The sequence below is a fragment of the Apodemus sylvaticus genome, chromosome 3, assembly GCF_947179515.1.
Source record: "Apodemus sylvaticus chromosome 3, mApoSyl1.1, whole genome shotgun sequence".
Lineage (NCBI taxonomy): Eukaryota > Metazoa > Chordata > Mammalia > Rodentia > Muridae > Apodemus > Apodemus sylvaticus.
The window spans coordinates 113,140,201-113,157,431 of NC_067474.1; the positions used below are offsets into that span (position 1 = coordinate 113,140,201).

Below are 17,231 nucleotides of genomic sequence, written 5' to 3' on the forward strand. Positions count from 1 at the left end.
TCTTTTTCTTTTTTTCTTGAATATCATCTTCATTTACATTGCCAATGGTAAAACCTTTCCCGATTTCCCCCCTCCCCAAAGACTCCCAAACCCTCCTCCCACCCCCTGCCTATCCGACACACTACCACCTCCCCCGCATTGGTTTCCCTTTGTTGGGGCCTTTATTGAGCCTTTACCTGACCAAGGATTTCTCCTCCCACTGATGCCCTACAAGGCCTTCCTCTGCCACATTTTTGGCTGGAACCATGTGTGCCCCTGGGTTGATGGTTCAGTCCCTGGGAGTCTTGGGGTGTCTGGGTGGCCGAAATCATTGTTCTTCCCATGGGGCTGTAAACCCCTTCAGCTCCTCCAGACCACCGTCCAGCTCCTCCATTGGGTTTCTGAATCTTTTACCTGTCAGTGTTTGAGTATTAATACAGAATAAATTAAAACAAAACAAACAAAAACCCTCAGAAGTTATTTTATATTATGGCCATGAATAAGTTGTTTGGCTTTGGTTTTTTATTTCCTTTTTGGGGACAGTACTTACTATAAAGCGTGGGATCCTCACTCACATTCCTGTTATTTTTGACAAGGGATCTTCCTGAAATGTTTTGCCATGTTATTAAACTGCTAGCTTCCCTGACCTGTGTGCTCCTTGTGCAGGAGCCCCAGCGCCCGGCGGCTTTACAGGGCCACTTTGTTGTCTTCCTCATCTGGATTTTGGAGCAAGCATGGTGTTCTTTACATCTTGTTCATGTCTGCCACTGGCAGAAGCCATGTTTTGGGGGAGCCTCCTCCCTGCCCCAGGTGATGTGAGGTGCTCTGCTTTAGTTTACGTAGAGTCTGGTCCTTTGATCTGTGGGAATGAACAGAGAAGTTCATATAATAGATTTTATAGGCAGTTCAAACACGTGGAATCCTATCCTTTGGGACATAATGACTGTCATGTGTTCACCTCTTGCTGTAAATGTGTTCTTAGGCTCACCAAATGATTGGATTCTTGAGAAACTAAGTATAAATTAAAATTTGGCAATGAAGTGCCTGCGTGGAGCTGTGTGGAGACATGCTATACTATCTGTGCTGTCTGTGTGTCGTCGTCCAGGTCTGGAAGGATAAACTCTTAACAAGCAAGCATGTAAGCAAAGGTCTTAGCTCTGCAGAGAGGAGATGGTGTGTCTCCTGCAGGGTCTGTGTTCTTTCAGCCTTTGTTCACTGAGCAACACTTTATTTCAGGCAGAGAAGTTTAGTAGCTGAAGTGCATACACTGGAGTTTAACTGCTTCAAACTCGGACTCTGCCATTTGCCAACTCTGTGCTTTGAAGAAGTCTTTCAGTTTTTCTTTGTTCATTTTCTTTCAGGCAATGCAGATAATAATGGTACCCACTTCACAGTGGTGTGAGGATGAAACATGTCCACATGAGTGAGACCTCCCGGGCTCTAAGCACTGGGGAGATATGTACAGTTGTTGTGATTATTTACATATGATGGGAAGTAGCTCACTTTGCATGTATTTCTAATCCAGCAGGTATTTTGCTAGTTAGTGCCTTCTGTGTCACAGGCATTATAGTAGGCCCTTGTGAGAAAGCAGCAAACAAGCAGACATACTCTTCCCTCTATCTTTTTAAAAAAGTTTTGTTTTCACTTTAAGAAGTGTGTGTTTGTATGTGTGTGTGTGTGTGTGTGTGTGTGTGTGTCTCCAGTCCTTGGAGCTAGAGTTACACTTAGTTGTGAGCCGCTGGATTCTTGAGAAACTAAGTATAAATTAGGAACTGAACCTGGGTTTGTCTGCTGATTGATTGGTTATGCATTTGTGGGTACAAGTGTGCATATCTATGTCTTTGCGTGTGCACATACCATGGTGTGTCTGTGGAGATCTTAGGATAACTTACAGGGGTCAGTCCCTTCCTTGTGGCTCTCTCCCTCCACCATGTTGGTTCTGCAAGTCAAATCCAGGTGTTCAGGGATGTCAGTAAGTGCTCTTACCTGCCGAGTTGTCTCACTGGCCCCGTGTTTGGGCATTCTTTTGTAACACTGTGACACTCTGTCGTACTGTATTGGTGTATGGCTGCATTTTCCTTCTTTCATAGCAGCTTTGATTGACTTTCAATAAATATTTTATTAGGTACTTTTTTTCACTGCTGTGACCAAATATCTAACACAGTAATTAACTAAGAAAGAGGAGGTGTATTATGGCTTACAGTTTAAGGGGCACTGTCTGTCATGGCAGGGAAGGCATAGTAGCAGGAATATGACAGCAGTTCACCACAGGGCATCCTCAGTCACACTGAGACAGCAGTTTGTCACCGGGCAGCCTTAGTCACAAAACAGGTGATGAATGTCAGTCCTCAGCTCATTTTTACCTTTTTGTTTTGGGTTTTTTTTTTTTTTTTTGCTTCAGTTTTTTTTTTTTTTTCTTTGAGACAAGAGTTTCTCTGTGTAGCCCTGGCTGTCCTAGAACTCACTCTGTAGATTGTTTTGTTTTGTTTTTAGTAAGACAGTTTATAGTAAAATTATAGATGTCATTTGCATCTATAATTTGTCAATATAAAATACTCTGGGTATATTTAACTGAGGCACCTAACTCTGTAGTATGGAAATATATATATTTAGTACATACATATATTTATACAGTTTGGAAATAAATATAGGATGGGATAGTATGGAAATATATTATGAAAAGTGCTAAAATTGACCTCACTAAATAGAAAAATAGTGTGTAGGGAACTGGGAAGGTATCTCGTTGGAGGCAATTGTGGCAAAGACATGGATGAGTGGTAGAGGCCAGGGAGACATTCCTGACACGGACAGCTTGTGCTGTGCCACAAGTTTCAGTAGTCCCGTGCTGTTGTGATAAGTGTGGCACGAAGGAGCAGCTATGCACACGGTGGGGCTGGACTGCACACACGGGCATTTCTCTGCGTAAAATTTAGGAGTTAGGATTTAATCCTAAAGAGAATACTGTCATTACATATTTTAAGCAGAGGAGGGGCTGTGATCATATTTTTATTTTACCCTTTTAGGTCTTGTTTTAATTTTAAAGAACTATTTTAATTCTTTGAGATTTTCATACAGTATTTATGATCATGTTCACACAGCCTTACCCTCATTTTTCCTAGATCCTTTCTCCCTCCCCACTACCTCAGTTTCCTTTTCTTTTTGTTTCCTATTCTTTTTTTCTTTTTATTCCTATTTTCTTTTCTTTTTATTCCTATTCTATTTTTCTTTTTAGTCCTGTTCTTTCAGTTTTATGGGCAACATAAACTGGACCTATTGAGACCAGTTTGTGCTGCCCATGTACGGAGGGTGATGCCATCCCCTGGAGCTTCACCCTTAAAGGAAACTGCCCCTCTGCCAAAGTCAAGTCAGGAGCAGTCGGCGGTTTCTGTGATGTGTATGTGTGTGTGTGTGGGGGGGGGGGGCTTGTGAGCCCCTTTCTCTCTTCCCTTGATAGAATGTTGCCTGTTCTCCTCTCATGTTGCTGTGGCAGCTTCTGTAAGTTCATGGGTGCAGAAGACCATGGTTCAGTATGCCTCTTCCTGACCTCTGGTTCTTAGGCACATTTTTATCTTGATTTTCATAAAGTTTCTATTATCTCTGTAGAAAGTGGGCCAGTGAGGATGAGGTTAGAGACTGTGGGCACGGTGTCACATGTATCCAGGCAGGAAGCAGTGTGAGACTAAACATGGCAGAGGAGGAGCTGAGAGAAGACATGGAAGACAAGAGTTTGACTTGTAAAATATGCCCCTCTGTGCAAGGGCACGAGGGCAAGTGTGTGCCAGGGAGAAAGGGGTCTCCTTGTTAGGTTGCCTCTCCCTAAAGATTGCAGAGTTCAATATTCACAATAAATATCAAACTGTACATCACCTCAAGAGTTGGAAATGTTCTAGATGCCCTGTCTTCGGTCAGGTGTCTTGACTGGCTGGCCAGTGCTCCATAGCTGAGTGGTAAGTATGGGGCACACACAGCTCTGCTGGCTTCTGTGCAGTGTTCCCTGAACATTTGCTATTCTTAGTTGATTAGAGTTCTGTCCTTTAAAGACTTAACACTCTCATGAAACATCCTTTTCATAAATGGTTGAGTTAAAACAAACCTGGGGTGCACACTGTGTAAGGTGTGATAGCATGTGAAGTTTTTGAATAAACAGGAGGCATTTCCTTCCTAAGGCAACTGGCAAGTGTTTCTTATGCTCTATGATTGGCCATTAGTGCCCTCTGTTGGAGATTCACTCTAAGGCAGCATCTTGCAGTTCTCTTTTTCAAAATGGGAAACATGAGAGATTAAAAAATTATGATAGTGACTGTCAGGATGGATCAGAAGGTAGAGGCGCATGTGCTAAGTAAGCATGGTCACCCGAGGAGAGAGAGCCGGCTCCAGCAGGCTGTCCTCTGAAGGCATGGTGCTTGTACAAACACACACACACACACACACACACACACACACAGGTGTGAAAGGTGATAAAATCTGGTGAGACTGCTAAAGATCTGGTTGCAGGGCCTCAAGGTTCAGTGGCAATCTTGAAAAATATCTTTACCATCTTGTTTGATAGACCATGTTTATGATATTATAGGCTGTTTTCAAAAAGTGGGCATTTCTAGTGAGAGGCAGTGTGTCTTAGGATGATTTTTGAGGACTTTCCATGCAGCAGAGAGTCACAGAGCAGCCACCCCAGTAGGCAGGAGCAGCTGGCTGCTGCCTTGATGGTCGTGCAGAAATCACTTGCTCATTATGGGATGTGGGAAGTCAAGCAGTCAGGAGCATCAATCCCAGGACAGTGGCTGTTAGATAGGAAGCTTCACGGTGTGTGTGTGGGGGGGGGGATGCTTAAGTTTTGTTTCTATAAGCCACAGAGCAGCAATCTTTGGGTGTTATCCTCTAGGAACAAGTAGTAAGATTATTTGACTAAGTAGGACGCCAAGCCTGAATGCATGTTAGTAAGCAAGTGCCCTAATACTAGTTTGCCTTCTGAGGGAATGCTTTGTGTACATAAGGACTCACTTGACTTTTCTGTAATAAATTAAATTCATTATCTTTCCACAGCAGAACTATTTCCATTATTTCTCAAGGAATCGTCCTCACTATGTACTGATACTCTTTCTAAGATTTGTTTGTCAGCTTCAATTAGAACATGCCTGGTTACCTCTTCAGGTTTCTGGTTCAGTGTTCTATGAAATGGTATCTAGTGAGTGGCCATGTGAGCTTACCCAAAGTCTTTGCCTTTGGTGTATTTTCATCCAGCCTTCCCAGCAATGCTGGGTGATCACTGTCAGGAGGCCCTTCCTTCCTCCCTTTCATGCCGCTTCCCTCCTGTCCCAATAAAAAAGCCTTTCATCAAAAACTGACATCCTAAATGAAGGGCATAATTGTATAGCTTATTTATTAGTGTGTTAAACTTAAAATGTAATGGTTTCATATTTCAAAATGAAAGCATGCTGTGATTCATGGTTGTCAGTGACAAAGTGGACAGCTCTTCCATGTGGCTGCTGTGATTGTCTTTGCATACATGCCACTCGGCTGAGCCCTGCGGCTCTCTTCCTGTACAATAGCTCCCTCTACTTGAAGATAACAGCTTAATTATAACTTAACACTACATACCTTATCAGTAAGATCCTTTTCTTTTTTGTTTGTTTGAATTCTCTTGTTAAATTATGCCTTATTAAATATCAGATTGTGCTAGACAGTTAGCAAGGGCCTGGTCACTTGGGAAATAGTCGAGGTCAGCGGAGAAGAAAAAGAAAGAATTGTGTTTGAGAGCATTGTTCAAAGGCTGTTGTAGCCTTGTTGATGTTGATGTGTATATTTTGTTATAATTCTGTGCAGTGCTTTGAAAAGAATGCACTGAGGTGTGGAAAGCAAAACCAGAAATCTTCAAAAGAGCCACCAGTGCTTCTCACAGATATGCATTTTGGCACATCTTTGCTTTGCTAATTCCAAAGTGTTACAGTAAGTTGGCAGTTTCTCTCTCCCTCTTCTCTCAGGAAGAATTTGATAGGAGCAAGCACAGTAGAGCCCTGGTTTACTGCAGCGCCCTGTGTAAATGGTACATGCATGATGAAACAGTGGTAGCAAGTGTGCCGTGGCTGGCTGGTGAGGGAGGCTGTATCATATCCCACCTATACCGGCAACCAGACAGAGCTGCAGTGGGCAGTAGGATATCTGCAGCAGGGTGCCTTTCGTCATTCACACTTTTTCCTGACAGCCATCCTGAGCAGATAGCCGAGCCTGGTGCTCAGGAGTAGGGACTGCCCAGTGGAAGGAAGCTTGGTTTTGTCCCTAACCAGTGGCTAGTGGTGTCCAGGTTCCTTAACCTTCTCAGCATCACTTTCTGTCATCTGAAATTCAGACAGTAAGCTTGGTATTGTGGCTCACAGCTCTAATCATAGCACTCAGTAAACTGAAGCAGGAGAATTACTCTGAGTTGCAGGTTTTTTTGTCAGAGTGGTATTCCTCAAGCGGATGCATTAATATGTCTGTTATCTTCTATACTCATATCTAAGAACACAGGTCCTCCCACTGGATGAAAGATCTTCATACTGGCTTGCTCATGAATTCCCTGTATCTATATTGGAATCTTTCTGATCTAGGCCCCTAAATCTGTCATAGTTTCAATTATTGTAAAACATGCACTGTAAGTGCATACCTGTATGTGTGCTGCTGATGTTCTCGTGACGGGCAGTCACATTACCATACAACACTTACTCGTGTGTGTGTGTGTGTGTGTGTGTGTGTGTGTCTGTCTGTCTGTCTGTCTGTCTGTCTGTCAATATCCGTGTCTCTGTCTATGTAAGTTTGTGTATGGTGCACAGGTAAGGTGCATGTACCTGCATACACTGCAGAGGCCAGAAGAGGGTGCCAGGGACCCTCCTCGATTACTCTGCCTTTTCCTTTTCCTTCAAGGTAGATCTCTCCTTGGATCTTGGGCTGGCCTTTCTCCAGTGAAGTGGAAGCCAGCACAGCCCATCATTCCTCCCACGTCTGCCCCACTTGGAGATAGGGTGATAGGTGTCTGTGTCAACATCCAATCTCTGGTTCCTATGATTTGGGAGTAAGTGCTCTCAGTTGCTGAGTTATCTTTTCAGCTCCTAAATACACTTTTAAAATATTCTCATTTTCTCTGCCTCCACCCCCACCCCCTCTCTGACATAAGTCGTTTCCTAGAAGGATGCTTTATTTGAAGATAGAGTCTTGTTTCTATTTTTTGCTGCCCTTACAATCTGCATATGGACCAATGGCAACATCTTTGTCCTACAGTGTAACTAAGCTTGAGAATGTCAGAGAATCTTGTGGTCAGTCACTGAAAGTTTAAAGAATAAATTTATATGTATTGAGCATTTAGACCACAGTTGAAACTGTTAGGCTTGTGTCTTTACCGTGATGTAAGCTGATATTCTAAGATATATAGAGTGATATTTTCATTGATTTATGCTTCTATAGAATAGCAACAGAGTGCTGGCCATGTGAGATAAACAAATCAGATTTGTTAAAGATGAGCTTTCTTAAGCCTGCGTATTTATGTTCAGGGGGCTGACTCTCTTTCATTTGACTTGTAGGACCCCCTGGATCCCACAAGGTCCGTGATTGTGATTCGCTCCTTGGTGGCAGATGGTGTAGCAGAAAGAAGTGGAGAACTTCTACCCGGAGACCGCCTAGTGTCTGTCAATGAGTTCTCCTTGGACAATGCCACTCTGGCTGAGGCAGTGGAGGTGTTGAAGGCTGTACCCCCTGGTGTGGTGCATCTTGGCATCTGCAAGCCCTTGGTGGTAAGATTGGAACTCACTTAATATAGAAGTGATAGTTAACAACATGAACTTGGAAGACAAATTTGCCTCACCTGTAAGGCTTGAATTGTGTTAATAAGGGAAATAAAACTAGTAAGGTAAAGAACATGGACCAGGTGAAGCAGATACCCTGGCCTCTGAAATCCGTCTCATGTGACTTACTATGTGTTTGACCCTGTGCAAGTTTCTGTTCTTTTCTTTTTTTAAACTCAGGTGTATTTTGTTTTAGTGCACTGGTGTATGAGGTTTTTGCATATGTGTGCAGTGTCCACAGAGGCCAGAAGAGTGCATCAGATGCCCTGAGCTGGAGTTAGAGGTTAAGCTACCCTATGTGGGTACTGGGGATCCACACCCAAGCAGAGTCCCTAGCACCAAACTGCTATTCTGAAAGAGCAGTACGCAAGTTTCCAAGATCTCTGGCTGACAACATTAGAGCAGGTTTCAGAAGTAAGGGCCATGCTGCCACCGTGACACACTGAGTGACTGCTCACTGCTGGCGGTCCAGCCTTGTCCCTGACACGGTCATGACTACTCCTTTACCTTCAGGGTTCTAAATAGAACCCTAGGTTCTAGTCAAATCCCTTCCATGTAAATTGAAATAATGTTGCATTTGAAGTTTAGAACAGTAGTTCTCAACTTTCTTAATGTTGCTGCTCTTTATTACAGTTCCTCATGTTGTGGTGACCCCAACCATAAAATTATTTTGTTGCTACTTCATAACTAATTTGCTACTATTGTAGATTATGATGCAAATACCTAATATGCTAGATTATCTGATATGTAACTCCTCTGAAAAGGTCGTTAAGAAGGTACAATGAGCTGGAATTCATATTTTTGTTCATATGGAAATAGAATTTTCATACTTTCCTGTCATCATCTGTCATCAGCATGTCTGTTGACTCCTAGTGCTGACAATCTTTCTGTGGTCGAATTGTTTTGAGGCAATCTTACTGTATGATGTACTATTTCATGTTACTGTTCTTGACTATCGCCCCTTAAAATTGTGCTGTTGAGGTTCTTGGTCTAAAACAAATACTTGATTATTTTCATTTAGTTTTAAATGAGTGTTTATTGTAGTCCTTGTATTTTAAGCCTCTCACATGTATTAGTTAGTGTTATCCTCAAAGCAATGTTAAGCATCCTTCTGTCACTCATTACAAATGAGCCAGTGGAGACCGAGGAAGTTGAATAACTTTTCTAAACTTTCATCATTGGAAGGAGTGGGGTCAGAGTATGAGCTTGGCTGGACAGGCTCAAGCCTTACCCCCTCTCTTAGGCCCAGTGCACTAAGCTCGCTTGATTACCGTGTCCTGTTTAGTTTGCCTGCATGCATCTGAACTGTAGTTTGGTCATGGTAGGTCATCAGACTGGGTTTCAGAAAGCCTATTTCCACCTTTGCTCTGAATAACTCAGTGAGTTTCAGACTTCAAAGGTGTGTAGGCTACAAAGAATCCAGTGGGAGACGGTTGACCTGGAGATGGAGACCCCATCCTCAGAGGCTGCTAGTTCTTCACAGGCCTCCCTCCTCAGTGGGCCGCCATTCTGCTCTGAGGCAGCGCTTTACGTTTCATAAACATCATATTGGTGACTTGATAAAGCTGACGAGTTTTATTCTATGAATCTTTTATAAAAATTCATAATGGAATGATCAAGACTAAAGAACTAAAGTCTTTTTTGCCTCTAAAATTCTTTTAGTGTGTAGCATGTTATGTGACATCAGCTGTGACACCTCAGTAGCTTGGTAGGAGGGACAGTTATGTACACACACACACACACACACACACACAGATAATGAGTAGTGTATTGCACAAAGTATTTTTGAATTAGGAAACTGCAGTGACCTTTGTATTTCTTTTTACATTTTGTGCTGGCGATTGGTTCTAGGGCTTGTATGTTACTATGTTTAAGCCTCTCATATGCTTGCCCATGCTGGTCACCTGCCCTACCAGCATTTCTTTTTTTATTCTTCTAAACACATTAAAATGCCTGAATATAACACCTATCAATTACTTTAATCATTTAAAATTAGCTCTAGTACATGGCTAACCAAGATCTTGAGTTTTTCATAGGTGAGATGTAATGCCACAGGCAGCAGATGGTAAATTGAAGTACACAATGCAGTTTTTGCATAAATTAAGGAGGGAGAACACTAATATTTTTATAAGCTTCACCTTTTTAGGTCGTGGCAAGTATTTTGTCTATGTTTTATCTGACAGTTATTTACTCAATGATCATGGCTATATGGGAAAATCCTTAGCCATGTGTGCCCTGTGGGTGAGTGGCAACACAGGTTTTTTTCCCTTTAAGCGTCTTTAAGAAGTCTGAGGTGGTGTGAAAATATGGGCCTTTTCACGGACAGAGTCTGCATCCTATGAAGTAGAGGGAGTGCTGCAGAAGCTCAGACCCTAGAGCATGGTCCTGGCAGGGTTTAACCTCATCGCGAGTTGTAACCTGGCTCCCATTTCTCCTGAGAGTGTGGGGCTCCCAGGATGCTGGGGATTTCAATTACCTCTGTAATATTAAGCCATATAATAACTCTACTCATAGAACTACAATGAGAAATCATGACCTTATCCATGATAGCAACTCATCTTTTCTTCTGCAAACTTACCTCAAACACACCTGATACAAAAAAAACCTAATAAACTGGTTTTTAAAACCTCCTGTGTCTTTAGCACCATGCAGACCACACAGGCCCTGATGCTGTGGCTTACTCTGTGGCCTCAGACTGTGGACCCCAAGGCCTTTGCACCTTACTACCCACGTTGCTGATCTGTAGAAGGAAGATTGCGTGGAGTGGTAACTGAGGACCAGGGCTCTGGAGTCAGATTCTGAACATGGAACTGTTGAGTGACTAGCAGTGATTGAGTCCGGTCCCCACCAGTAAGGGGCGCTCTTCTTAGCGTGTCCACTGAGGATGAGCTTGTGAGTATGATCAGGTACCTAGCCTAGGCATGGTGCAGGGGCCCTGGCCTAACTGTACCTGCAAGGCCTTTTCCTGGTGAGTGGCTTTTCTCTAATTCAAATGGATGAGTTGTGGTCTATGGTTCATTTTCTTTGCATTGTGGGTAATGTTTGCATAGCCTTTGTTAAGTTATTGCCATAGATAAGAACTGTCTAAAGAAGTTGAAGCTGAAGGAGTTTTTTGATCATAAAAGTGGTTTTTATTTTCAGGAAGATGAGAAGGAAGAACATTTTATCTTACATTCAAACAACAATGGAGACAACAGTGAGCCTCCAGAAACTATTCCCGAGATCCATTCATCTTTAATCCTCGAAGCACCCCAGGTATTTGGTAAAGTTGTTTGCCATTTGAATGAGTGTGTGTGTGTGTGTGTGTGTGTGTGTGTGTGTGTGTGAGTAAGAGGACACAGCTTGTTTCCATTAGCTTAGCTAAACAGTTACAAACGAAATCTTCCCTTCCCCTAACAATCACAGGTGTGCCCTACCAGCTTCTTTCTCTGTAATTAGTATTTTTTAAATTAAAATTTTCCATTTAGTCTAAAACTGTCTCAATAATGACAGAATATGTAAGGTATTTTCAAAGAAAAACACTGGGGTTAACAGCATGGCTCAGTTAAGTCACTTGCTACCAAACGTGACCTGAGTTCAGTATCTGGAGCCTACCAGATAGGAGCAAACTAACCCCACCAGTGGCCCTTTGATTTCTAAACGTGTGCTAAGGCGCTTGACTTCTTCCACCCCCAGATAGATATAAAAATATTTTAAAAGAAGAAGCATATTTTTAAACACTAATAAACATCCATTGCTGTGTGGAGAATGCATTGGAGCTTCAATCAGCCAGGGACTTCTTGCTCATTTTGGTGAGAAAAAAAGAAATTTAAAAAAAAATCTACAATTTTGGAGAAAGATTTTATCATGGAAACAGACATCCATGTGAGATGCTGTAGAACATGGAGCCAAACATGCAAATTCGTATTTGATGTTTTCCTGGGAAGATGATCTGCTCAGACCTCTTTGGTGCTATAATCATAAACAGTATGTTTTGAGTGTTCCCTTTTTATTCCTAAAATGTACTCTATTCTTTTTTTTTCCTTGGTAACAATTGTTCAGCAATGTTCCTGACATGTATGTACAGTGTCTCAGACTGAGAGGCATCCGCATAATGTCCACCACTCTTAAAAATGTAGACATTTCTGTTAAAATTTTATAAATCATGATGTTTTCAAGTATATCCTCTGACTCTGATTGTTTCTGCACCAGGTTTGTGGTGTTGGTTGGCTGTCTCAGTGTGAAACTTAACCATGTGGTGTTGAGTTATGAGAAGAAAGCAGAGGGCAGGTTGATTGTAGATTTATACTAGGTAGTGCTTAATGGACGGGGCTTACAGTAGGATGAGTGTTGAGTTATGTATAGGGAATTAGGCCTCTGTGTTCAGCAGCCATGGGCTCACCAGAGTTAGGACAGAGACTCGGCAGAAACTATATTCTTTTTTTTCCTCTTTATCATATTCTCAGTGTAGGTAAAAATCTTGTTTCTGTTATTTGGCTTATTAGGAGAAAATTATACTTACTCGAAGTACTTGAGATGTCCGACTATGTCCTTATTGTGTAAAGAACTTTCTTTGTAAAGGGATAGAGGGGGAGGTCAGCAGTAGAGCATTGCCCAGCATGTGCAGTGCCTTAGGTTCAGTCCTCTGCCCTTCAGAACAGTCAAAATGAATGGGTTTGAACTGCCCAGTAGCTTCACCTGTTGGTTTACCATGCATGACCACACTGAGCCTGCAGTCTTTCCTACCTTAAGGAGGAAGTGTGTCTGCTGTTATCAACTATGATTTGTGTTAGGGAGGGGTTAGACATAACTGTTGTGACATTTTAATCAAATTCCTCCGTGTGGTGGTGCTGTCAGTAGTTACCGTATGGTGAAGCTTCCATTCGTGTGTTTCTGGCTGTGCAGAATGAGCTGCGGCTCCTTCCTGTCTCGTGACACAGAAGAGCCCGTGCTGACCGGGCAGTGCTTAGGGCAGGTGCTACGGCCAGGTTGGCTCTTTTCCTGGCTGAGGTGCACAGTGCGCCTTTAAGACAGTGAGCTTGACATGTTTCAAAACCTCTCATCTACAGGGCTTTAGAGATGAGCCATATCTGGAAGAACTCGTGGATGAACCTTTCCTAGATTTGGGGAAATCTTTGCAGTTCCAACAAAAAGACATGGACAGCAGCTCAGAAGCCTGGGAAATGCATGAGTTCCTGAGTCCTCCGCTGGAGGAAGGCGGTGAGGAGAGAGAGATGCTTGTTGATGAGGAATATGAGCTCTATCAAGATCACCTCCGGGCCATGGAGTCACACCCACCACCACCACATATTCGGGAGGTCACTGCTGCGTCTCCCAGGCTGGAACTCCAGGCTGGCACACAGTGGCTGCATGCTAACCTCTCAGGCGGTGAAATGCTAGAGTGTCATGATGCAGAGTCCATGATGAGTGCGTATCCCCAGGAGATGCAGCAATACAGCTACAGCACCACAGACATGGTACGGCTTTGCTACACAGCCACCACCTCCTCCCCGCTCTGCCCCCCACCCCTCGCACATGTTACTTCCACAGATGAAGAAGAAATGAAATGGGCTTTTTACAGTTAGGATGGCTGACAGGATGCACTGCCAGGAGCCGGCTGTGCATTTGAGGTCATTCCTTTTTGTATCACACCACTTTTCTGGAATCGTAGCTATCGATTGTCTTGATGGTATAGTGGTTTTTTGCTTTTTTGTGTGTTTTTGGTTTGTGTGTGTGTGTGTGTGTGTGTGTCTGTATGTAACATTTTTCTTCTCATTTCTCAGTTCAATAAAGAGTTTTTTTAATCCTTAAGATTTTCTTTTTGGCTGCCCTAGACAGAGTCTTTTAAAGGTATGAGGGTGTTGTGCTCGCAGTCCCTGCTGTCTGCACAGGCTGACCCCTGTAGGTGGAAGCCAGCTGTCTCCCTTGACATTTCCTCTTGTTCCCTCCAGTAAATCCTGTGGATTTGTTCTACTGGGCAAGGTGCTATCCTAACTATTGATGTAGCCTCAAGGATGCCCCACAGCAGAGGGTTCTGGGAAGCCTACCAGGGAACGGATGTTTTTAATGTGTAAGCGGTCTTGGATGCTGGAAGCAGTGGCAGTGTTACCTGGTGTCCCCCGCTGACAGTAGCTCTCTCTCTCTGCCAGCCCTTTCCCAGATCCTCAGTGCTCAGTTCACACCAGATAGCCACGTAGATACGCATACTAGAATCAAAGATTGCTGAACATGTGCACACTTTTGTTGTGGCTGTTTTTTCTCATCAGTAGAAAAATTCACTAAAATAAAAGACAAGTTGAAATATTGGTCTGTGTTACTACTTAAACATTTAAGGCAAGAGATGAAATAGAAAAATATATTTAGAATATTTACTCGATACATGTAGTCAAAATTCATGTCTTAAAAGTTATATCAGGTTTAATCTTTTGCATATACGTACATTTAACTATAATTTTATTCCAGTTACTTTAGTGCATATTTCATGTCTATATCTATGTTCATAATAGTCACTTTCAGGTCATCTAATTTTCTATGTAGCTTGTTTGAGATAAGGCAGTTCTTTAATCTGTACTTGTTAGTTTGCTCTTGGCTTCCATGATACACACTGACCAAGATCACCCTGGGCACAGAGTGTTGGCTGGCTTCAGCTCATACTTCTAGGTCAAAGCCCGTCATTGGGGGAGCCAAGGCAGGAACTCAAGCAAGAAGTGAAGTTACAAGACTGCTTATCTATCTATCTATCTATCTATCTATCTATCTATCTATCTATCTATCTATCTATCTATCAGCTTCCTCTCTGGCTCCTACTCCTAGCTTTTTGTACAGGCCAGACCGACTGAGGAGAGATGGTGCCGCCCACTTAGGCTGGGCTCTTTCAGAAGGGTCACAGGCCGGGGTCCCTAAGGCAGTTCTTCAATTAAGGTTTTGTCTTCTCAGGTGACTCTGGCTTGTGCCAAGTTGACAGTCCTATCTAACCAAGACTGTGGGTTTTTTTGTTTTGTCTTGTTTTGTTTTGGTTTTGGTTTTGTTTTTGGTAAAATGGTTTTATTAAGGCTTGTTCAAGACTTGTTAGTGCTTACAGTTTGATGGACATACATCTTAATTTCTAGATTTCTATAAAATTGTCCATATTAGTTACTTTCTCTTGCTTTAAAAAAAAAAACACCCTGACTAAAGTGAATTTAGAAGAATTGACTTGGGTTTGTGGTCCTAAAAGGTTAGAGACCACGATGGCAGCAAATAGCAGCTATATCCCAGCTGGCTGTATCTAGATGGGGTTGGGGAGGAGACAGGGAAGAAACTCGCAGCTTCTCCTGGTGACACACTTCCTCCAGCAAGGCCATATGTCCTAAACCTGCCCAATCAGGACTGCCAGCGAAGGAGCAAATGGTCAAACATCTGAGCCATTGGGACACCCTCATCCCAGCCAGCACAGAGGCTGACCTCCTTTTTGCTTCCCTTACGGAACTCCCTTTTCCAGTCATTCTTGCTTGTAGGAATATTTTCTTATATAGAGAGAATAACTTAGACCTCAAATAAAAATCAGCTCAAAGTACTGGTAGTTCATTTTCAAACATGCTGTTAAGGTTATAAATTAAAATAGCCAATATGTATTCATACTGTTTCCTTTACACTTAACCAAAATGGTGAGTTTCTGCCTCTTCTCGCATTGAATTATATGATTTATGGACATACCAATATGTATCAATATGGTAGGACATATTGGTGAAGATTGTTTCAGCTCTAATAAACTCTGAACCACTACCACTTGATTTTCTATTCATTCTTCTCCCTGCTACAGTAATGTAGAGTGGGTGTGAGTCTTTACTTGCCCACTGTTCATACTGATGGAATTCTGGAATTAGACCTTATCATGCAATCATACCTTGTCATGTAATCATACCTTATCATGTAATCATTCTTTATGTAATCATACCTTATCATGTAATCATACCTTTCATGTATTCCATGTTTGTTGTTTCCTACACATTTCTCAAACCTGATTGTACAGTATTTTTAGTGGCCTGTATTCTGAAGTCACATATGAAATTTTCTACTTGTGTAATGTACATGCTTATTTCAGATTTAGGAATAAACTAAGATATGCAACCGATACTATTTTTTAAAGATTTATTTATTTATTATATGTTAGTACACTGTGGCTGTCTTCAGACGCTCCAGAAGAGGGCGTCAGATCTCGTCACAGATGGTTGTGAGCCACCATGTGGTTGCTGGAATTTTGAACTCAGGACCTTCAGAAGAGCAGTCAGTGCTCTTAACCACTGAGCCATTTCTCCAGTCCGGGACCCCCCCCCCCATACTTTTAACATACATGATATAATGTTACAATCCCTGAGAGGATTTAAAATTATTCAAATGTGTTATGAACATGTAGTTCCTAGCACCCATTTAGGTCCTCAAGAGTGTTACTGCGTCTGTCTTGATAAGGCTATATTTGTTGTATATAAATAATACCCAAGAAGTTCAGTGTTGATTTTTCTCCATCACCCACACTCTTGGTTTAGGTAAAGGATGAACTATGACAGTTTCTGGAACGTATTGTTCACCTGGCCAACCATACAAATTCTGTAAATGTCTGTATTATGTGCTTTTTAGGCATATAGTTTGATGCTATTAAATACCATTGCACTGGTGTGTGATTCCCATCTCTGTCCATCTCCAGAACCTTATGTTCCTTTGTAGAAATGTTGAGCCCGCCGATTAGTAAGTGCCGTCCTCCCCTTGCTAGTTGTCCGTGGCAGCAGCCGTAACTCCCCCTTCTGTTTAGGAATTTCATAGAAATTCCAGTTTATAGAAGTGAAGCTGCGTAATCACCATTATATGTCTGGCTATTTCATGAAGCATGAGCTCTTCACCAGACCGCCTCACTGAGGTAGAATAACTTACCCTGTATGTGTGTCTCAATGGAAAATCTTTTCTTCTGACCCTTTCAGATCAGATCTCAGAGAGTATCTGTTAAAGTAAGAGATGACAGTAGTGGCGAATAGAAAAGGGTTCTGTGGGTAGAATAAATTGGTTTGTTTAGGAACCAGAAATGAAATTTTGGGGGACAAACATGATGAAGAATGTGCGACAGTGTTATTTCTTCGGGTGTTATGTGCTGCCATCTCTAGGCTGACATGAGTATTAGGCCTACTGTTCTTTATGGGAATAGACCCAGCCTCATTGACCTGTGGCAGCTTATTTCCCACAGGTGGCTTCTTGGCAACCCTGTCAAAACTGCCCTTGCAGTTTTTTGACACATGGTCTTACTGTGTAGAACAGGCTCTCGTCCACCCTGGAGTGGACTTGCCTCGGTTCTCAGGTGCGGAGATCATAGGCCTGTGTTATCCAGCCAGCCCAGGTTGCTGCCTTCAGTCATGCAGGGGAAGTTCTAAAGCATGGCTTCTTTTTGTACCTGCAAAATTTATGATATTTTAGCCTAAGTCATCAGTGTAGCAA

General features: G+C 42.4%; 1 protein-coding gene across 3 annotated transcripts in view; it reads left to right on the forward strand.

Moving 5' to 3' along the window:
- Positions 1 to 17,231, forward strand: part of Patj (PATJ crumbs cell polarity complex component) — a 300,765-nt gene that overhangs the window by 84,067 nt on the left and 199,467 nt on the right. For all 3 annotated transcript variants that reach the window (XM_052176811.1, XM_052176808.1, XM_052176809.1), the window contains exons 18-20: positions 7,530 to 7,739; positions 10,932 to 11,045; positions 12,839 to 13,246. In XM_052176811.1, coding sequence (XP_052032771.1) covers positions 7,530 to 7,739; positions 10,932 to 11,045; positions 12,839 to 13,246 — 732 coding nt within the window. The remainder of the gene's footprint in view (positions 1 to 7,529; positions 7,740 to 10,931; positions 11,046 to 12,838; positions 13,247 to 17,231) is intronic.